Source organism: Penicillium daleae (genome assembly GCF_028827525.1).
Source record: "Penicillium daleae strain IBT 16125 chromosome Unknown utg000005l_segment0_segment0, whole genome shotgun sequence".
In the NCBI taxonomy this organism is placed as follows: Eukaryota; Fungi; Ascomycota; class Eurotiomycetes; order Eurotiales; family Aspergillaceae; genus Penicillium; species Penicillium daleae.
The window spans coordinates 2,471,629-2,494,587 of NW_026623153.1; the positions used below are offsets into that span (position 1 = coordinate 2,471,629).

General features: G+C 46.5%; 6 protein-coding genes across 6 annotated transcripts; 4 read left to right on the forward strand and 2 right to left on the reverse strand.

Moving 5' to 3' along the window:
• Positions 1–3,227: 3,227 nt before the first annotated feature.
• On the reverse strand, positions 3,228–4,750 carry N7458_005094 (uncharacterized protein; the record flags this gene model as incomplete). The annotated part of the gene is made up of 4 exons (XM_056908476.1): positions 3,228–3,929; positions 3,979–4,081; positions 4,138–4,610; positions 4,670–4,750. 4 exons carry the CDS (start codon positions 4,748–4,750, stop codon positions 3,228–3,230), a joined length of 1,359 nt encoding a protein of 452 aa, XP_056767094.1.
• A 715-nt stretch (positions 4,751–5,465) lies between these two features.
• Positions 5,466–7,354, forward strand: N7458_005095 (autophagy protein; the record flags this gene model as incomplete). The annotated part of the gene is made up of 6 exons (XM_056908477.1): positions 5,466–5,635; positions 5,687–5,721; positions 5,776–6,531; positions 6,588–6,712; positions 6,765–6,926; positions 7,010–7,354. 6 exons carry the CDS (start codon positions 5,466–5,468, stop codon positions 7,352–7,354), a joined length of 1,593 nt encoding a protein of 530 aa, XP_056767095.1.
• Positions 7,355–12,355: 5,001 nt separating this feature from the next.
• Positions 12,356–14,335, forward strand: N7458_005096 (PAS domain-containing hybrid sensor histidine kinase/response regulator; the record flags this gene model as incomplete). Its single annotated transcript, XM_056908478.1, has 1 exon — positions 12,356–14,335. One exon carries the CDS (start codon positions 12,356–12,358, stop codon positions 14,333–14,335), a length of 1,980 nt encoding a protein of 659 aa, XP_056767096.1.
• Positions 14,336–15,825: 1,490 nt separating this feature from the next.
• On the forward strand, positions 15,826–16,754 carry N7458_005097 (uncharacterized protein; the record flags this gene model as incomplete). Its single annotated transcript, XM_056908479.1, has 2 exons — positions 15,826–16,027; positions 16,084–16,754. The coding sequence occupies 2 exons, from the start codon at positions 15,826–15,828 to the stop codon at positions 16,752–16,754; spliced, it is 873 nt and encodes a 290-aa protein (XP_056767097.1).
• Positions 16,755–16,836: 82 nt separating this feature from the next.
• N7458_005098 (uncharacterized protein) lies at positions 16,837–18,037 on the reverse strand (the record flags this gene model as incomplete). The annotated part of the gene is made up of 4 exons (XM_056908480.1): positions 16,837–16,997; positions 17,052–17,381; positions 17,431–17,601; positions 17,662–18,037. 4 exons carry the CDS (start codon positions 18,035–18,037, stop codon positions 16,837–16,839), a joined length of 1,038 nt encoding a protein of 345 aa, XP_056767098.1.
• Positions 18,038–18,946: 909 nt separating this feature from the next.
• N7458_005099 (uncharacterized protein) lies at positions 18,947–21,094 on the forward strand (the record flags this gene model as incomplete). The annotated part of the gene is made up of 1 exon (XM_056908481.1): positions 18,947–21,094. One exon carries the CDS (start codon positions 18,947–18,949, stop codon positions 21,092–21,094), a length of 2,148 nt encoding a protein of 715 aa, XP_056767099.1.
• Between the last annotated feature and the right edge of the window lie 1,865 nt (positions 21,095–22,959).

Genomic DNA, 22,959 nt, shown 5'->3' on the forward strand with positions numbered 1-22,959 from the left:
ACGCGTGGGTAATCAGCTAAGAAATCAGGCTTGTCGATATGATTATATCCCACGCACTCAAGGTCGCTTACGAAGCGACCGTACGCACGTTTAAGCACAGCATAACATCTAACATAAAGCGGTTGTAATAGATGCGAAGAATGCGCAGGTATACAGAGCGGTATAATATCGTTTTCTGCGCAGATTCGGTCAAATTGAGGCGTAAGATGGCTACCATGGCCGTCCAGAATTAATAGCCGATATCGACCTCGTACGCGCGAATTCGTTGATGAGATAAATAGATTTTGTATCCTGCGAAGACCAATCTGATCGGTAGTCCATCCGTTATTCGAGAACTCGATTTGCCAGTTCAAACCAACCTGCGATACTAACTTTGCCCTGAAATATCACGCATGGCGGTAGCGAATAGCCATCTACGCAGATTGCTTCGATAGCAGTAACCCATTCGCGATTTTCTGGTTATTGGATAGATCGCCGATCGTAGTAGTCTGCCGCGTAACTACCTTCTGCGCTGAAATAAGGCCCATTGCAAATCCTATCTCATCAAAGTTGTAGATATCCTCCGGTTGAATACCCTTCTCATCAATAACGCATTGTACCGTAGAAGCCCACTGTCGTAGCGATTTTGAGTCTTTGTTTAGGGCGCGCTGGTAGTCGTAACATCTTGAGAAGCGTATGCGAAGCTCATCGCGCCGTTTAATCACCAACGGTAGACGGAGAGGGGGTTCCACGCGTAGCAAGAAGAATATTGGCCATTTCTCGTACGGTAGCTGGCCTAGGCGCTGCACCGCGCGAATCCATAGAGAATATCCATCAACAAGCAAATCCTCTTCGAATTGGGTCAGTTTATGGCCGTTTGGGCGTTTATCAACGCGTGCCTTTATCCCATTTGCGCGACCGGTCAGGCCTGTATGGGGGATTTCGTATAGCTTCGCTGCTGCGTGGATAGATTTGACGCGGCATTTTTAATATCATCAAGGACCAGTAAGATCTTTCCCTCCTGATTAGCCAATTTTTGCCGGGATTCAGAGCGAATTGGTGGCATGGTAGGTGGTTGAAGTGGGTAGGTGCTATACTAACGAAAACAGCGAAACTAGGGAGAGGAAGAAGACAGGAGGAAATTCATGGGTTATGGGGGTTTTGACAAGCCACGACTCTCCTCCATACGCGTTTCTCCCATATTTGTCCCATGTCCCTTTTCCATTCCTCCCAAGTCCCCATCCGTCCTAGATCGCTATATTCGTCACACGCCACACGATTTCCGCTAACCACATATTTACTGCTAATTTTGATCAACCCATTAACTTCACATTCTTCGGAGCCATACACACCACACACTATACGAATTATTTTGAAGCCCTTCTGTGTAAGTGTTAGCACAGGCCTATACTCAATAATCACTCAGCCACTGCTTACTTCTAACTACGTTAGTTAACTAAGTTAACTAAATAAATTTAGATAGCTTGGTTAACTTGCATCACTCGTCTACCCATTAGTCAGCAAATCATATAAACTTTGAGACGGAGCAAAATCCATCGCTGGATGATCCTGAATAGGAAAAGATTGCCTCTCCGATCATTTGAAAATAACGTGGCCGGGCCGTCCGACTCTGCTATCAAAAGATACGGGAGTTCCCTCAGATAGAGAGATAAGGTAGGCCTACTTCGTAGATAGTTTGCTTTAGTCAAAGAGAACTATCATTTAGCTTACTACAGCCTCCTTCTTTGCTGGTCAAAGCAGCGATGCGGCCAGTGAATAAAGCAGGCGAATGATGACATCTGCAGTCGATCGGACTACCCGAAGAGTATTCGGAAGGCACTATCCATACCGCGGGAAACAATAAGGAGATTCACCTATAAGGGTTTCAAGGTGTATCACGTCCGACTAAGATAAGACTTTGGAATCACTTCCGTAAGACAAAGTGTGATCCTTTGTCGAATGTCCTATTTCGCTGATGGAGAGGCTTGGTTTTAATCTCAATTTACAGTACCATGACCGATCCTCGAGCCAATATACTTCTCTGCGGGTGTGGTGCGGTGGGCAGTATGACCTCCATCACACTTGAAAAATCTGGACGTCCCGCCATGACAGCGGTGCTGAGATCAAATTTCTCTAAAGTTGAGAAGGAGGGGTTTTCAATTGACAGTGTGGACCACGGGAAGCTCAGTGGATGGCGTCCATCATACAGTAAGTCTGTTTGTTAACATCGAAGCCAAATTCACTGCATGTGGAGCTTATTATTCTTGACAGTATCTGACTCAGTTCAGGATGCAATAAACAATGGGCCCTTCCAATTCATTGTTATAGCATTGAAAAGCCTCCCGGATATTTATTCAATCCCTCAGATCCTAGCTCCAGCCATAACGCCCTTTGAGTCGACAATTGTCCTCATTCAGAACGGTATTGGAAACGAGCAGCCATTCATCGATGCCTTTCCAAATTCCAGTATATTGTCCGGTGTAAGCAGATCAGCGCCCATCAGCTCAGCAGCGGCGTGATTAAGCATGACGGACCTCATCTTCTCCACCTAGGTCCAATCTACACCGCGGCCATTTCACGAGATAGGCAGGATGAACTTGCGGCTGAGTTCTCCTTGCTCTACAGATCCGGTGGCGCATCTTGTCTCCTGACTGACAATATCATTTGGATGCGTTGGAAGAAGCTTGTGTGGAATGCATCTTTTAACAGTGTTTGCGCTATGACGGGCCTTGATTCTGGTACTATTTTGGACTCTGGGGGCGTAGAGACAATAATTCGCCCGGTGATGGATGAAATTGTCTCCATTGCCAAGGCAAGTGGGAACACTCTACCAGATGGCATCCAGCAGTGGACGATTGACTCCATACCGCGAGAAAGGTATCTTCGTCCGAGTATGTTGGTTGATGTTGACCGCGGCAATCAAATGGAAATCGAGGTTATTGTCGGTAATCCACTGCGGATAGCTCAGGAGTTGGGATGCCAAACCTCATTGTTGCGAATGATTTATGAGCATATGAAATTGGTTCAATGGAGGATTGTTAGAGATAAATTTGGGAAGAGCTTAGTGAATAAGTAAAAGGGACATTTCGGGCTTTGAAATGACCTGTACACTAGAAGTTAGGGCTTGGTTTGAGAATAAGGGGTATTGGCTGTGAGAGGAGATGAATGGTCATTCAGTGAGAGAGTCAGAAAAGAATAATACACGAAGATAAGACATTCAACAATTAATTGAATCCTATGCCAGCCATTTAAGCCAACTTGTGATAGATACCCCATAGACCCGAGGTACCCAGCCAATCCAAAAACAATTCATTCAGTCCTTGTCGCAAAAGTTCATCTCCCATATAGTACTCTCTTTCTTTATCCCAAATAAAGTTTCCCATTGTGGCTTTAAGAGGCCTTCCCAAGCGAATGGCCTCATTCGAGCTTTGAAAGTCCATCCAGTAAACACTCTCCGGCATCCAGACTCGATTTTTGTCCGCAGATGATGCAAGTTTCTCAAATTCCGGTAGAGATTGAACAGTTCTCCAAATCTTGGGTGCGTCGTAGTATGCTGCGCTGCCGTATGCTTTCAATATCCGCTGGTGTTCCTTGGGAGCAATCATCTGCCGCGAGGTTCGCTGGAGGTAGTCGGTTTGCTCAGCTATTAGTTTTTCTAGCGCCACTTCATCTAAGGCTAATTCTGGCTCTTTCTCGACCTTATTGAGATAATGGGTGATCTCATCTCTTAATTTTCGCAACCTGTACTGAGTCCATTCCGGGTAGAGACTGTTCAAATTTGCGTAGGGTCTGACGTTGGTCATGTAACTGGAGTCGTAAACAGTTGGTACACCTGATCGATATGAAGTGATGGTGGATATGCGCTCCTTAACACCCTTGGCTCGAGCAGCTAAGTGTTCGACTTCGCCACCTTGAAGCATCACTGCATGGCCGATCCGAGGCCCTTCCACCTTGGAGCCTGTCAGTTCCATATGCTCAGCGGAATGTAATTTAACTTACCTTCTGAGCTGTCCCATCTCCTTTTTTGATGTATGTTTCTCCTCCAATCATACCCTCTGTTTCACTTAACATCAACACACAGACATAAGGATAGGAATCATAGCTCCAGTCAAGTTAGTCTCGATGGTATCACTGGCAGAGAAAATGGAGTAAGCTTACTGCCACGGAATAATTGTGCTAACATCCTTCAGGGGATCATAAGCCCGTTCCTCTACAGTCAACTCCACCTTCTCAGCTGTTGGTTCAACGTTGAGGTTCTTCGTCATCTCTGAAACGGTAGCTCCTTCAACTTGGATATTGGTATGTCCGATCTCTGTAGGCATGATGACATCCAAAGGTACACCCATTGCCTCGCACACTATCCTCATCGTCTCAGGATGTGTCCAGAAATTCTTGATGAAGTTCGATTGCTTCTCTGCATCACGGAGAACCAAGGTACCTGGAAATGGCGAGCTCGCACATTGGTCAAGTACCTTTTTCTGGAATAAGGCTCTTCTGTAGGCTCTTACGCCTTCACGCGACAGCAGTGGAAATGGCGTTGTTCCTGCAATGGGAGAAGCAGTTGCACTCTGATTCAAGAGCAATTCTTGCATTGTTATTTTCTTTTCCGGTGGCGAGTAATGGAGATGGATCTATTCGGTGTAAGTTTTCTGGCCAAAATTGACTGTTCTTTTTATTCGTGTGAACTCACTCTTGGTTCGAATGTCTCTTCCTTATCCACACTTTTAATAGAGCCCCGGGGCCATACCTTTAGCCAGAGGAAAGGATTCATTTTGACCGCAATATGGTATTTGAATAGAACTAAGTACGGGCTCTTGGAGGTTTCCAAACACGATCCCTTATTGTATCGATGCACAACTCTGGGTATTTCAACCCTGGTAAAGCTCTTTTCGAAACTCTTGCTCCTTATGGATCGAGGAATGGCCTTTCAATTTCATCTATTGCTTGGGAAGGCATTAGATATGACCCAACAGTCGGGTCAGCCGACAACTACGACTGACACCCTGCATGAAACGATATCTTATCGCTTAAAAGCTGCCGGGTGGACTCCATTTCCTTATTAGGCATGTCGGTCCTGACATTAAACACCATTTCGAGCAAAGATTATCATGCCTGTATCCAAACAACCATTACCGAAGATGTCTTAGCTCACAAACGCCCTGTGAATTCTCGGTCCTTGTGTCGGATTCCGCGTCGCCTGTGTTTGGTTTACGATCAAAAACATACTGATCTTCGTATCTGCCGAAATGTACTCCGTAGAGATGACACAGCTTTTCTTATCTCTCTCTTCCGATAGGTCCATAATATAGCTGATAAGTGAATCACAGAGATTTACCAGTTGATGCCACTTAACGAATGACAAAATATAATTCATTCTACTAGAACAATAGGAGACTGGTAATGATCACAGAATTTTAAACAGAAACTCCATCTTTGCAAACTTCAATCTTTCTTTATCTTTATAACAAAATTGTCTAAAATCCACCATGATAGTCAGCGATCCAGTCTCTCATGATGATCCAAAAGCCGGACCACTTCCGGTAGTCGATCCACTCAGTCTGGCCGATGAAGTGCGGGACAAGAATCCCATGGTGGCACTAGTTCAAGTGGATGAGAAATATTGCACTACCAAACTGGAAATCTGGGCCTATTACGCGTGTGTCACCAACAATCCCACAACACAGCCGTGACTAAATTGTGACAATAGTTACTACGCTGGAAACAATGGACTGTCTCTATTCAGTATGCCTACAAGTCGAGTCTCCAGCAATCCTTTCCTCTCTAACGAACAAATAGATTTCGCTCCAGCGGCTTTCCAAAATCTTCTCTACCAAGCTGCCGGAGACAGCAACACTCTATCTTTCGCCGGAACTCCACGATCAATCAACGGCATCGTGCTGCTATGCAATGGAATCTCATTTGCCGTCCAAATCGTGGTTTTCCTAGTCATCGGCAGCTTTGCTGATTTCGGGAACTGGAGGTCTAATATCCTCATCGTGCTCTCTATCGTCGCTTATGCCCTCGGGTTCGCCTGGTTGGGTATCCACACGGGAGACAAATGGCATATAGGTGTTGGGCTATACATAATTGGCCTAATCGCCTATCAGACTACATTGACTTTCTGGACCGCTGCGTTCCCGGGGCTTGCGCGCAACACGCCTGAGATGAAAGGTCATGCTGATGATCTCGCTGCCGGGAAAATTTCTCGTGAAGAGTATGATTTTGCTGATACGATGAAGAGGAGTCAGTTGGCGAATATTGCGTTTTACATCCAATCACTTGCAGAAATTATTATTCTTGCTATTATTGTTGGGCTCATGTTTAAGATTGACGTTAATGCCAGCGAAGCAAATAACAATTGGGGACTGAGTGTGCTGATTGCTTTTGCGAGCGGTGTTTGGCTGCTTGTGTCGTTGCCATGGTTCTTTTTGGAGAAGAGACGGCCTGGTTTGAATCATGGCAAGCGGAATATCATTTTAGCTGGTTTGTCGCAGCTTTCAAATGCTATGAGTCAGGTATCGAAGTTGAAGCAGAGTCTGCTGTACCTTATTGGTGAGAGGGAAATGATCCATCTTATTGCGTGAGCTCCAGACTAAGTTTTTCTCAAGGTTATTTCTTTCTGGGTGATTCCCTGAATACCACAGTCACCGTTATTTCCACTTTGCAGAACAGCATAGTGGCATATAATACCTTACAGTTAACATATCTCCTAATTGTGGGGATTACAGCACAGGTGAGTTTGGTTTCGAAAACATTCTTAGTTCGCTTCTAACCCGTTTCCCCAGGCTGTGGGTATTTATGCGTTCTGGTCAATCCAGAAACGATACAAAATTGGGACAAAAGCCATGTTCAATACTATTGCATTCTGTATTATCCTTCTTGATGGTTGGGGTATGATAGGCATTTGGACTAGCAGATTTGGTTTCCATCATGTTTGGGAAGTTTGGGTTAGTCGACGATCTCCTGCGTTCCTTTGATTATACAGAGGAAGACCATGTATCCAGCCATGGAAGGACTAACTCCCCGCTAGATCTACCAAGCCTTCTATGGTCTCTTTATCTGCCCATGGTACAGTTATTCGCAAATCATGATTTCCGAAGTGACACCTCGTGGCCATGAATTTCTCTTCTTCAGTCTATTCAGCATTGTCGGGAAGACATCATCATTTATTGGACCAATCGTCTCCAGCGCTATCATTGACGCCACCCCTTCCAGAAACCCATCAACACCCTTTTACTTCCTATTTGCATTGAGTCTGTTGAGCTTCGGGATCTTAGTCGTCGGCGTAGATCTGAAGAAGAGCCGAGTGGAGCAGGAGCAGTTCTTAGAAGAGAGAAAGCGAAAATTGGAGGGAAATATTACATTCGCACCGTAGCATGGATGGTTCATAATTCAGTGATCAAGATCAAGAACTTTAGTAGCATCAATCTCTCTACAGGGACCTGCTCAACCCAAGAGAGATGATGGTTGCTCAAAAAGGTGTTCTGATGCGGGTGATTAATGGTGATAGAAATGGTTCTTTGTCGTTATATCCTGAATAAGCGCTTTCGAGTTGTATGTTGCCCAAAGTAAGATTTCTTCCCGTAGTAAACTCATTTCATCGCCCTGGCACTGGTATCCTCTAAACTTAATTATGAGGTCGTGGAGCTAGTAAACGAATTATTTTCAGGAGCATATAGTTAGAATGTAAGTTTAACTGGTTTGTACTTTGCAATACCACTTATTGCATAAAAAACGACATAGTATATCGGCAGTCATGATCCTCCTGTGGTTGTTCTCCAAATAGGATGCTCGCAAGGATAGGTACCTATTAACTAGGGGGAAGAAAGATATCTGGAAGAGAAAACAACAAAATTAGATTGGACAAAGACTAAATATTGAGGGACTCAATCAATGAACCCCTAAGCGTATTTGACAAGGGACTTCACATGGCTTTCCAGACTGTCCAGTTGCAGAAGGGTTTCCTGGGCCTGCGTTGCGGCCTGGCCACTCCCAATACACTGCCATTAAACGGGCTCGTGGAGAAAGGCTCAACTGAGATCTTTGAACCCGACGTTGAGATTGGGGGAAGTCCAGACATCACCCTGTATTTACTGTAATTGAGTCAAGTAGTGTTTGTTCAGATGGTTGTTTGCTCAGTCTACGCTTGATGATCATGATAGAGGTGAAGAACCTTTCCAGTGAGACTAATCTCATGGTCCAAAAGCCCATGCTGTAACTAAACATCAGACAAGGGGATAAATTTGGTTAATTACCCTCATATTCGTGTTTTTCTTAACATTTTCAAATATTCCATTAATGATTTTATCGCAGTATTTAACTGCCTAGTATTTGGCAAACGATGAACGGTACTTGAAGGTTCCTGAGCCACCTTATACTTCTCTGTTATTAATTTCAAATAAAAGTCAGCGAAACACATCTCCAGAGTATTGAATTCCAATAACTCATTCTGCAGTCCTGAGAACAAGGTGCTCGACAACCTGGCCCCAATTCGTATCTCTTTTTATTTAGTCTAGTGACGGCAATTTTTATATCAATTTCTCGCGTCAAAAGTACCCTGCTCGTCGTATTTGTGAACAATCCACAGAGCCTGATCAGAGGTTGAGACCTAATCAACACAGGAACGTCTCGAATCTTTGCATGTCACTTAATGGTTTCGTTTTCAATCTTTTCGTTGGTAATTTGTACCTATACGGATAAAATTCACAAAGTCGCTGTATTTTATGACCATGTGCCATGGCCTTTCGAACACCGCCTTGAGCATGAAGGATTCTAGAGGATTCTATCAGAGACGGTCTCTTTTCTTTCCCTTTCCTTTCCTCAAGATTGTTGTAAACTGCATGTTGGCCTAGTACAATTGAATCAATTCTACTACAGCCCTTCACAGAGTTAAGGAGAGAAGTCGGGGACACGTTTTATTATATATCGAGCATGCTAGGAGGCTTAAATGAAGGTAAGTAAAGTAAACTCTATACCGTCTCGCGGGTTTGGACGGTCAACACCGTCTTAGACTTCGCAGAGGCGTTACAGCGATTCCGAAGCCGCGCACCACGAGGGTAGCGTAACAATAGGAGCGGTAATTAGGCCACGACAGGCCTTGACGAGGCTCTAAGTTCGTTTTCAGAAAGTGGAAAATTCTACATGTACGTACGCGGATGTATATATAGTTGAGGAAGCCTGTATATCGCTTTTCATTGCAAGGGTAAATGATATCAACCAACCAACCAACCTCTGTAATAGCAACGGTGAATCTATTTTCCGTAATCAGCTCCGATCAGGATGAGTTCAGGCCACCCAAAAAAAAGGGACGTAGGACGCGAGCAGGGAGGGGGGTGGGAACGAGGGAAAGTTTAGCCGAGGGGTCAGGGGTGTTCAGGGCGTTCGGGTGAAGGGGCCTGAAGCGGCTGAAGAGTATAACGGCAAGAGTAGTGTCTTCATTTTATGATAGAAGTAAAATCCGAAAAACAAAAACATACAACAGCCAGGATTCGCATGTGGTCACCCACCATACTACTAACTGGCCGGCGTGTGGCTTAAGTACGGCTGAGCGGACGGGAAGCCCTGTTCTCCACACCCTATGGTCGTATGTGGTAGAATGTTCCTTGCTTGTCTTCCTATGGAACCTGACTCTCATTTTTGTAAAAGTGATGATATGTGACTTCCGACTATTTCAGCTTAGGGTGGGCCAAATTTGTGACTCGACACCTTTGAGTAAGCGCGGAAGTTTCCCGGAATTCATGTCGTAATCGCAATATCCGTGCTTAGTGAGTGAATTCTTCTTAGTCAAAATGGAAATAGTATAGGTATCATTAAATGACTAGGTAGGTCTCTCTACCTACCATTTTTCCCCTGCTATATATGGCTTTCTTTTCTGAGATGCCGCCGCTTTTACGAGGGCGCTTAGAGTCAGACTCACTAAGTAAACCTCAGACCAGGCTTAGACCTAGAGACCTGATCAGAGGGTTCACGTGACTACTTAAGGGACGCTTAGTGACCGTAATTAGCTAGCTCACGGATTAGTTACTTAGAGCCCTATCAGAGGTATCTATTAAGCACTTAGTCTGTACTTAGTCTAACCTAAGCAAAGTATAGCGCCCTATAATATTGTTTATTTAGTGAATCCTTCATTTTCTGCTATAACCCCGTGTTATGATGTTAACTGCTTGCAGGGTAGTAAGCCTGTCAACTAGGTAGGAGAAGTAAAGCACTAAGTCGGATTGGAACAGAGACTGTTCTTAGGGGCCCTATCTTCCTTTCCCCAGGCTGATCTTATATACATCCCCTATCAACAGAAGGAGGGGTAACCAGGTAAACGTATCAGCCCGCATAAGAAACACGTCGGTCAGCGGGCAACTCCTGGAAGGGTGGTGGTAGGCCACCGAACTGATGCGTCATAGCCAACCTCCTGGGTAGCCTCAGCCCGAAAGTGTGAATAGCCTCACGGGGGCTAATACCATAACACCCCGTTTCTTGAGGCGCTATATCCTTTTAAGGAAAAAGAAACGATGGAGGTTCCTCCCTCCCTTGGCCTCGATCGTCTGGCTGCAGGACCAGCGATTGTTCCTGCTTGCAGGATGTGCAGGATGCAGAGGGTTTTCTGGCTTCTTCCTTCTGTTTCTCCTAGATTGCTTTGTTCGATGGCCTATATAGGCCATCTCCTGTCTTCATCCTCTTCCTGTCCCTTAGAGGTTTTTCTCTAGATAGAGATTGATGTGTGCTTTCCCTGCTTCCTTCCTGGCTTCCTTTGCGTAGCGGCGATTTTCGCCGTCAAGAAAAGATAGAGAAATTATACCTTAAAAATAAAATGTACCAGAGAAAATACAATCTCTAGTCTCTAGTATTAAATAATAGAAATAATCTATACCTAAGTATTTAAGTATAAAATAGAGGTTATACCCCGTAACTCTAAACCTTTGAGATCCCAGGTCCGCGTCAACCAGGGGAATCATAGACCAATCAGCAAAAGGGCAAGGAAGGCAAGTCCCACTAGGCCAAAAGGTCCACCAAGACTTCTGAATACTCAGAAGTCTTGTACGCGGTTTATATACCATGATCCGCTCCGGGATCTCACCTTTTATACAGTGGCACCGCAAAAGTCTGTGACCCCCGAAGTATCGCGCTAATATTCTGCCGGCAATTAGCGTCTGCACCACTAAAAAACTACTATTACTGGGCTTTATGTCCATTATAAGAAGGCGGTAAAGAAAGGTACTTTCGGGGTCACGGACTTTTGCGGTGCCACTGTATATCCTAACCTGGGCGTGCCGAAAACGGGAGTTTACTGTATGCGCTTGGTAAAGTCGGTTCACCGCCTCCGTTGCTTTTGTGGCTGTGCAGAAATACTCGTCAAATTTGTAAATCCCTTACATCTTCCCAGCCCACTTTCCTAGAACGAACCAAGGCAATACCGCTGATCTGTCATCAATAAAAGGTCGGCCGTTCTATATCTACAAGGAGTACTCGAATCAAAATCGACTACCCTGTGTTTGGAGCTTCATGGCTGGCATGCGTTAAGAGAGATGAGGAATTCGGGTAAGGACATCATTGTTGTGATACAAGGCACTTGCTGCTCAGGAACGAAGACGCCGCATCGGAAATAATTCCTGCTCTATGTATGGGAAGAACCAAGTTGATTCCCCATAAACTTGGACTTCATGTTGTAAATATACCCTCATGTATTCCCTCGAGAAGAATAAGCAAGCTTCCTGTTGCATTGCAACAGGAAGACCCGGGGAATGTGGGTACCGTCCTAAGACTACATATATCCGAGCCGCGCTTCAGTGGCATCAGAATATCTGTAACGAGCCTTGGCGATCAGATATAGGGGTAGCACCCCGGAATATGTGCAATCGCTTAGCTGTCGCAGGATGCAGTTGTTACACGGAGGGCCTTGTTCATCGCATTTGACGCGCCGCCTCCGGCAATGGTCACAGCCATAGGGGGACTTAGAGTGAGTTCTGCCAGGCATTTTTCTGAATAGCAGAAAGGCACATTAACGCACAAGGTTCCCTTGGAGCGCAAAATAAGTAAGACTTGCTAGTTGTGGATTCGAGGAAGTTCCATAGCCCCGGCGGTGACTAGCTAAGTCATAATCTCGGCAGTAAAGCATCCGTCCATGAGCACGCTCTGAGAAAGTCTATTTTCGGTCAACCGCTGTCTGCATTGGGAACGTGTGACGAATTCCTACTTGACGTCATTAAATTCAATCGAAATCAGTAAACCGGAAAAACTCAACTCGTGCTCAAACGGCAATGTAGCCCAACCAGCAAGGAGACCGGATTGGACTTTTACGCCATGCGATTGCGAAAATTGTGAAGATCAATGCTCAAGTTTGAACTAGTCGTCACAGTGCATTTCTTTCACATGACACATTGACATGCCGAAGACTGAATTTCGCATCAACATCTGCGCTCAGCGCTTAGCAGACGCTCTCCCTGTCGGCGTGGCAATCGTCAATCACTGCGACCAGATTGTCTTCAAGAACCGGCAATTTTATGAATTTACAGGGAGCCATCAACCAGCAGGACTGGATACCGTTTTGCAGTCGGTCCACGCCTGCGATTATGAGCAGATAGCCGAGGCGTACCGGGTCGCGGTGCATATGACGGCAGGGATTCGCAGGGAATACCGGACAACAGGTGATGCGAAGGAATGGCGGGCGCTGTCGCTGACACCTTTGGACGAGGATGATCTGAAGCAGTTTGGGTTAAGCGGTACTGGCGGTATGATTTGCATGATCAGCGACATTACGCCGGAGAAGGCCGCAGAGTTGTTGCAGAAAAAGATTGCGGATGATGCGGAAGAGCGAAAGCAGCAACACGAGCGGTTTATTGATATGATTAGCCATGAGGTGCGGAATCCGCTATCTGCGATCTTGCATTGTGCGGAGGATATCATGGATGTTTTGCAGGATCAAGCGCCAGACGACGCGGAGGAGCAGATGGCGAGGGTTGCGGAGGCCGCGGAGACGATCAACCTCTGCGTTGCACACCAGAAGAAGATCATTGACGATGTACTGATATACTCAAAGCTGGATGCCGCGATGCTGGCGCTGGCGCCGCAAGAATTCCAGCCGAAGTCGCATCTGGCAACTTTACTGACCATGTTTCGACCCGAATTGCGCAAGCAGGGGGTTGAATTCCAATACGTGCTTGACCAGTCATACGCCGATTGCAATCTCAACTGGGTCGTCGCAGACCTCAATAAGATAGGCCAGGTATTGGTCAACCTCGTCTCCAACGCCATCAAGTTCACGGCCGAGTCACAAAACGAAAGGAAGATCCGGGTCTCCATGGGAGCCGCCACGTTGAGGCCAACATCATACCCACCTAACGTCGTATTCTTCGAGCCGAGCGAAACAGCTCTGAAGCTTGACGCCACTGGAGACCCTGAATGGGGTCATGGTCAGGTTGCGTATATCATGGTCGCCGTGAAAGACACCGGTATTGGAATCAGTGATCAGCATCAGAAGCTGCTTTTTGCGCGCTTCAAGCAAGCAACCCCTCGCACGGACAGGATATATGGTGGCTACGGGCTGGGCCTCAATATCAGCCGGAGACTTTGCCACATGCATGGAGGGGAGATCGGCGTGAGCTCCAGGGATGGTGAGGGAAGCACATTTGGCTTCTTCTTCGCCGTCCGACGATGCCCCGACTCAGTTGACAACAGGGAAGCGGACAGAAAGTCTCCAGTTGACCAACTGTGCCGCCAGATCCAAGAGCTCGATAGTAAAACCTTTGATGTTAAAAAGGATGCCCTAATGATCGACCTTTCTCAGGATCCACCAATAAAGCACACCACTGAGGCCGCAGTTACAATAGAGAGCGATGAACGGAAAAAGCATTCGTTAGAGCTAGCAGAAGCTGCTGCACGAGGCGATCATCCAATAATCGACCAGAGGCAGCGGTCCAATGTTGATGGGTTCTCTCCCAAGCAGGAGCCCAAGGCAGTAACGGTCATGTCCAAGTTGAAGGAAGAACAACGCATCCTATTTGTCGAGGACAATATTATCAATCAGCGAGTTCTTTCGCGCAAGCTGAAGATAGCAGGGTATGAAGTTATTACAGCCAATAACGGGAGGGAGGCTCTCGACGCGTGGAAGCGCGATTCATTTGACTGTATTCTTATGGATCAGGAAATGCCCGTCATGGACGGAAATTCAGCGGCGCGAGAGATCAGAGCATTGGAACAGGACAATGGAACGCATACGCCCATATTGGGAGTTACTGCTAATGTGCGACAAGATCAACAAGCAGACATGCTCAACGCGGGCATGGACGCGATTTTACATAAGCCCTACAAGATGCAGGATCTGTGTGACAAGATCCGGGATTTGATTGCTACAACTCTGAAATAAAAGACTCCTTTATTCCGTCTGTATCTAAACCCCAATTGATTAACCCTTGTCGTTGAGGATCGCTTAAACTTCCTTTAAAAATAGAGGCAGCAGGAAAATCAGTCTCCAAATAGCTAGATAAGAGGAAAGGTGAGAAAGTCTCAGACAGGAAGAAGAGCAGTTTGAAATAAAGCCGTAATGGACATCTAAAAGAAAGAAGCTCAATGCCTGCACGTTTTGGGGTTGCAAACGTATGCTGTGAAACTAGCTCGAAAAGTCATACACTTCAAGGCCACGTATTACTATGAAGTAAAGCAGATCGTTCAATGAATTTCCATTAGCTATCATTTCATCGTTCGTATTTTCGCGTATCTATAGATACGAAAATGGTAAGAAATTGTAATTGGATTAGTTTATGACGGGAAGGATACGTGTAAAACACGTACGGCTACTACTTCAATCTTACAGGAAATGTGGCTTCGCCTATTTTTTGTGGCTGTGCTGCGATACATGTTACGATGTCAACCACGTGTAGGGTAGTAAGCCTGTTAACTAGGTAGGAGAAGTAAAGCACTAAGTCGGATTGGAACAGAGACTGTTTCTTTGGGAGCTCTATCTTCGTCTCCCCGGCTCTTAGACGTATCAGCCCGTATAAGCAATATGTCGGTCAGCGGCCAACTCTCCTCCGGCGAAACAGCGATAGAAAGGTAGGGGTAGATCACCGAACTGGTGCGTTATAGCCAACTTCCTAGGTGGCCTCAGGCCGAAAGTGTGAATAGCCTCACAGGTGAAGACTCCGCACAACGCTTTTGCGGTCCGCAACCTGCTGGCGGCCATTGAAGCTGACCTGCATCTATACATCCCGAAAGCTTTTGTATCCGATCTTTATCACACTTGACAGCCCGGTACGAAACAAATTCAACCACAGCCCCTGTCGCCAAAATTGAAAATACACCATATAATCGAGAGAAAACCGCGAATAGTCCAAACCCCTGTTCCCCTCCATCACTCGCTACTCAGATATCCCAGACATGTTCGCTAAATGTTTTCAAGCGTACATGCTGATCGGAGTCAAGGAGAATCTAACGCCTATCTGCTATAATGTAAGAATACGTATGAGGCATACGGACTTGGCACTTGCACTTGGATTGAAATATAAACTAAGTATTTAGCTATATTTTTTACTATTATTAAATACTATTATAGTATCTATATAAATATTAATAATAAATTAGATCTATCTTTAAGTAAAATAAGTAAAACTATCTTATATTTAGTTTTATAAGTTAAAGTTTTGTATTAAGTTTATTACTAATATATTTTTAATTTTAGACTATTCTAGTTAGTGTACTTTATGCAGGTAAGATGGACTGAATGACGTTTGTCATTGATCTGACTAAATGGCCCCGGATCGACGGGGATAATCAGCTCGACCTTCAGCCTCGTGCGAGCTCATCCATCAACAAACGTCTGCCAACAAAACCATTCTACCTTCCTGTAATCTCTTCGCCATGGCCTGTCTAATTACCCTCAATTTGCACCACTCTGTCCCCGACCTCGAGAAACCGTCACACCCCTCACACAGGTCATGGAAGAAGAGCCTACAGATATTGCGAGATATTCGTAATGAGGAGTGCTACTACAAATGGGAAATTTCTCAAATCTACTTCTGCGTCGACGAAGAGCACCCCAACCAAGTCGTATTCATGTACCGTGAGTGTTAAATCCACCAAGTTCTCAAATACCAAACTCTGACCAGCCTGCAACAGCCCGCCTCGACAAGAAAGATTTCAAAACTCTTCAAGCCAGCCTGGCCTCTACAGATACAGACACGAGCTTGCTCCTCAGAGACGCGCTCACGCCTCTCCTAAAAGAGCCACTCTCCACAACATCAGCAATCCAGCTCAGCGCAGCCCTCCGCCTCGCATATCCACAAGGTCCCAAATGCCTCGAGTTTCTGACAGCACGCTACCCGGAGAATGAAACACAGCGTCTCGATATTACTCTAGGGTTCATCCTCACACAGTATCTGACGGATTTTGCGCCATGCACATTCGTAAATCCCCCGTTACCGCCGGATACGAACCCAGTCATGTCGTTCTCAAACGCGTCTGCAGACGATGGCAGGACACAATTCTGGTGCATTGAATGGAGGAGTCTTCAGGACCGCCATGCTCTCTTCCAAAGTTCAGGGATGAGAACCGTACTCAAGAGCAGCTTTCCGAAGGACCGGGTTCCGATCCCGGAAGAACTGGGTAAGTCAGATGGGGATCTTACGGGGGAAGAGGGTTTCCGGCCTTATTTTCGTTCCACGGGAGCGTCTGAGGTTCGCAGTCGGTTTTTGGGGGCGATAATAGTAACGGACGAGTATCTGGGTTTGAAAGAGGGTCAGAGAGAGGATAAGAGGGGGAAGGCGGGTTGTCAATGTATCGTCTTATAATCCATTTCGTGTTGTTCTACGTGATTCTTGAAGGCAAAGTACTCGGTGTTTGATTATCTAGTATCGCATCTCAACCCGATATCTAAGCAATAAAAGGGGGCGATTGGGCTCGCCCGCTGTCCCACCACCATTTGTCCATGTACATCGCCATCCCAAAGAAGGTATAGGTGTCGGCATTGCCCACAGCATCGTCTGCAGTCGTGATTTTGTTAACGCAACCCTTCCATCCATAAGTAGTATCTTCTGTTGTTATCGGGTTAGCCGATTCATAGTTAACGGGAGCAAATCATGACTTACGCGATCTGAAGAGCTGATGGGTCATTTCGTGGAGCAAGACTGAGCTGGGGGTCCGATAGTCGTCCAATAGATCCTTTTTCTTGACATTCTTAGCAGACGAAGCCAAGCTTTCCTTCATCTTCCACACTATTGGACAGAAATAGATCATGATTCGCTCTTGTTGCGTTTGGGCCTGGATAGGTTCGTACTCCTTTCCATTCACCTCGCGGGTTCCGCCTTGACAGGGTCCGTCTGGATGCCAACCGTTCTGGAAAGTCATGTATTGCTGCTCGATCGTTTTGCCCCCTGTATTATACCAGGCATAGTCGAACTCCTTATCGCCTTTGAGTACTAGACGATCATCAGCGAAAAAGCTCAATCGGATGGCCAGAAAACTTACTGTCGACCTCCTTGACTGGTGTGCCTTTCTTATACTGCACATACTGGAAATGCAGGTCGGTCGGCAGTTTCTCGACTCTTTGGGCCCAACTGTCGTCGCAGGCAAACCGAAATTTACCACCATCACTAGCATTGGGGTCATCGATGTACTCTTGAATTTTGCCATAATTTTCTGGAAGCCATACAAATCGGGTCAGTGTATTTCAAATACAGACGGAATGGGGTTTCGCACTCTTGATTGCGTCCAGTGTTTTGATGGAGTTTTTATCTTCCACGGTCAATTTGAGCTTGGTGTATTTGATTTTCCAAAGCTTCTCGGCCATCATTGCAATACGCAGACGCTCCTTTCGTCCCTTGAGAGCCGAGCCCTCTGGCGCGGTGAGGAGGGTGTTGATTGCGTCCGTCGCAGCCTTGACCATGGCCTCGACCTCGGAACTCATAAGATTCACAACGGACAGATGAGCATCACAGTCGCCGCCATTGTTATCTCTGGCTAGCTGGACATCGAAAACTTGATCAGTTGTGGTGCCATGAGCGGGGTGGATGAGCCAGCCCAGCAACACGCTGCCCAGGAAAAGCAGGAATTGCCATTGAGAAGAGATCAGCATCTTGCGCTGGGGTCAAGGGCTTGACAGCTGTAAACTCGCAGGAGATGGGAAGAAGTGTGAAGACTGCCTTTTACATCGACGAGAAGCCGGCTCTATAAAAGAGATTCTTCATGCGCTATTCGGGCACATCAAAGTAATCCAGTTCTGCCCCTGCAGCTCGCCCCCATGATCTATTCTTGTCGCCTACAACAGTAGCTGCCATCATGGTGGTACCTACACCTGTGGAGAGCCGTTTACGCCAGCAATGGTACATACAGAGTAGTATGAGGCGCTAGCGTTGGATATAAAAATGGGGGTCGAGCATCGGCTCCATAACAAAAGTGCCAGCGGCTGATTGCGCATAGCCCCCATACAGCATCAGAGATGCCTTATTCGGTAAGATCCGCGAAGCTCGCCCCCATAATCCACTTTCATCGCCAACAACACTTCTAGCTATTATATAGCGGTACCTACATCTGCGGAGCAATATTTACCCTAGCACGAGTATATACAGAGTAGTATAAGGCGCTAGCGTTGGATATAAAAATGGGGGTCGAACATCGGCTCCATAACAAAAGTACTGGCGACAGAGATGCAGGTCCACATCGTTAGTGCGCATGGCCGCAGACAGCATCACAGATGCCTCATGTGGTAGGATCCGCGATAGAAATCTTGGAACGGCTCCCGACAACCTTGGAAAGCAGATATACAAGATCTCAGGTCTAAATCGAATCTGCTCTGGCCCCTTCGCCTGCCGCTTATGGCCCCGTTGGATACTGGATTAGACCTCTAGGCCAGACATGGAGTAATACGGAGATGGCTGAGAGGAATCATTATAAGGTGAAGTGATATAAACTCCACTGGGACCGTTCCAAATGTTTCTTGCAGCCCAGCATTTACATATCTATTCTGTCGTTGTCTGAGGACACCATGCCGCATTTATGTCTCCACACTATTGGTCTGCTTGCAGCGGCCATTTGGCCTGCTTTTGCCTTGCCCGCCACCTCCCTCCCTGATGGCGCCGTCGACCCATCCAGGCTTCAAGTCCGCGCCGGACAGAACCAGCCTGTTCGCATGCAGGGATACAACGTCAATTTCCAGCAAAGCTCGCGGAAAATCTTGGTGAAATCGTTTGACCACAAGGCCACGCCTACGTTGACTACCACCTTGACTCTTTCCGGTCACCCAACGGCCTTCACTATCGAGCCCTCGGACACTGCTATCGTTGCGGCAACCTTCACCGGACCTGGTTCGGAGATATTTGCCTGCTATCCAAGCGTGACGACCCAGCAAGGTGCCAAGTATACGGACTGTTTCGACGACACGATCACCTTCTTCGGTGGTGGAGGTGCCCACACGGCCTCGACCAGGTCTGACTCGACCGACCATACACAATCGACCACTTCGAAGGGTACCGATACTGCGGCGCACACCTCGCACACCTCGCCGAACCGTCATTCCACGTCTACCACGCATACTTCTGGTGGCGATGTGCTGTCCTTTGGTTCTATCACTGCCACTGCGAATCCAGCCGGGTTTAACATTGGTACCGCTACCTTGACTCCAGGTGGACATGTCACTGTTGGTACAGATACGGTGTCGCTGGGCCAAGGTGGTACGGTGTTTGTTGATGGAAGCCCCGTTTCTCATCATACAACAACAAAACCGAATCCTGGTTCAACCTCATCTTCTACCTCCAGTGGGCAATGGATCACCCTTTCGGATGCTTCCATCACCGGCTTGTATGGAATCCAGACCCTGCCAGGCTTGGAAAGTGTGACAGCTCCCACGACCATTAACACCGAGTACGTCATTTCTGGCACTCATACCACAACGGGACCTGTCTATGTTGCATCTGGCGGCATTGTACTAGAGCATTGGCCTCCATCGGGCAATGGCCCAGAGATTGGATCTGGCATTCACCTTTCGAATCCTATCCGACCGAATATCGAAAAGCCTAGCCTGAAATGCCCCAGTCTCCTGAAGTGGCTATGCGGTTCTCATAGTACTTCCCCCAGCGATGGTGGAAGTGAGGTGGACCCAGATGATAAACCGGACACGAACCCGAAGGACGACCCAAATAATGACAACCACACGACTAAGAAGCAGACCACAACTAGTGATCAAACTTCGACAACAAGCCATTCATCAACCTCATCAACCACATCAACCACATCTTGTGCGACCTCTACGACCGCGAGAGACTGCCAGGTCAAGTGCAGCACGGCAATCGCCTCGGGTGCATCCACAGCTACGACCGATTGCTTTACGATAATGTGCACCACTGTAACAGGATGCTCAGCTAAGCCAACTGCATCGACTACAATTATATCCAGCAGCAGCACATGTACGGGTTGCCCAAACGTAGCTATGGGGCAAAATTGGATATTCCCAGTCCTCACAGTCGACACAGCTGGGCTTGAGAAGATGGCCGCTTCGATCGAAGCGGAGGACAGCTCGATCTTTGCTTATTATGCCACGGCCTCGACTCCTGGAGCAACGGCAACCACCGCGCCTGTGCCGGCTTCTACATCGACCGAATCCACTGCGACATCCACGAGATCAAGCACAACCCGTGACTCATCCACGTCATCAACAACTCATTCCTCGTCGTTGACATCTGATTCCACATCGTCCACGTCTCATTCTACGACGTCGAAACATTCATCCACGTCGTCGAAAACCTCAGCCTCGTCAACATCCACATCGCCCTCCAAATCTGGAGCAATTCAAATCTACAACCAGCCCTGCCCCACCCCGGAAACGTACTTCATTTATGAAGTCGACCCTAAGAACTCCGAGGCACAAGTCGGGAGTCCATGCGACAAGCATCCATTCACGCAGCAAGTCACCTGGCAAGGCGAGGATAGCACGATTGATATTGGCCCCTTTACAGCTGGAGGTTACAAGAACTGTAACTTCAAGGCTACTGGCTGGCAGGCTGGGGCTCTTACCTGCGACGATTTCTCGCAGGTGAAATGCAAGTCGTCAACAGAAGCCATTCAGATCGACAGTTGCGCGAAAAATTGTCCGATTGGAGCGACTCTGGACTGGATCTGTACGTGGGGGAATAGTTGAGATCAGATGAAGCAGTGTTTGTGCGGAAGATGATATAGTATCATTGTGTCTTGTGTTATTGCAGATATATATATACGTTACAAGTAAACTCCCGTTTTCGGCACAGCCCTCCGTGCAACAGAATCTTGGTGTGCCGAATGAAAGTGTGCCTGTTGTAAATTGCGCTAATCCGAAATAAGTAAAGACTAGTCTGTTTTTGGTCCAAAGTAGTCATCCACTCTCCTCTCCTTCTTCCCATCTATCTACAGCCAAGAAAAAAGATGACCTATCCTTTCTAGATCCCGTAGATCTCTCTCAGTAATACCCTCTTGGTGCTGAGCAAATTGAAGAGCTTTATCCATATATTCAATGGTCTCAACACGCGATAGGATATCTGGTGGTGGTCCGAATATATATATTCGTCCTTGTTATCATCGCAATCCTACGTATCACTACCAACAGCGTTTTCTTCAGAAAGATCAATAATAATCTCAGATAAATCAGGTTCTTCGACGTCAAAAGCCTCACCTGGAGGGTCTAGGAATTCTTCTAATTCTATAACCTCTGTACCAGGAAGCCGGTCGGTTACCTGTGTGTATAAATCACCTAATTAAAGGTTTTAAGATTAAGATATATCCATCTCATTAGTGCTAGGACAAATAATTATGCTCTTAATAAAGCCTTCTAAATAGTCTCATCTAGAACGTCACGTCTCCAGGCCTAGGTAATCCAATGTAGTATGTACTAGAGGCTCATTCTCTGCGTAGGGTCGATGCCCCGATCTATTATATTAATCATCTATATCATCCATTTCTTCCGATAATAGTGCTAAGGGTTTCGGATAATACCGTAGTCTAATAGCTAGTAGATCGAGGTCAAGTTTAATAGCAAAAAAACGACTTAGATATTAGACGGTGGCGGCGCATTATCAAGCGCAGAGAGATAAGCACTTAAGTTATCGAGTAATAGAACAACTCGTCTTTATATGCCAATATACCTATAGAACGAGCGAAGCCATTCTTGCATAAGATTGCCGCGCATCTATGCGTTCTTATTCTATCGTCAGACGCATCCAATTGATAAGATATTAAGTTTTCGTAGAGCGCGAGGCGTCTTTGCAGTGCCTATCAACCAGACAGGCATTCGATCTGAACCAGTAGTATTTGTCGTTACTACGAGAGTAATCCTAGTCTTATCCTTTTTACATCCAGGACTACCCTTGCTTAACAGACCACCATTAGGCATTCGACGCCAAAAAGACCTGTTTCATCCATATTATAGATATCGTTTGGCTGATACTAGTCGCAGATAGCCCGAATAGCTTCCATCTCGGTATATATCGAGGTCGGGACCGATACAGATTCGTCGTAGAAGGTATGATATCGGATCGAATAGCGCTGTTTAAATCGGGAAAGCCACCCTTCCGAGAATAAAGGCGGGTCGAGGTCTTTATACTAAGGTATTTTCTTCCAGAATTCGACGGCTTTCCTCTAAATCAATAGACCTTTTATAGGAAAGCCAGCATTCTCGTGACGCTGCTGCCAGATATATAGTGCCTCATCCAATAGTGGCCACCGAGATGCTAACGGGCGTTTGTTCTGGCCAGCAAAACCAGTATCAAGGTGCTCGTATTTAGATGAAAGGATCTTCGAGACGGATGCACGATTGATATGACGATTGAATTGAGATGAAAACCACTCAGCGCATGATCTCTGAGTAGGTTTAGGGTGTGTCTCAGATGCATAGATACGTAGTGCTTTTTTCTGAGCGTCGGATATGCCTTTGTTGGGCTGTTTTGGTATAGCCAGCTTGGCTGACAGAAGATGCAGTGGAAGTGGTCAAATATTGCATTCTGATTGGTTGATAGACATGACTAAGCAATATTG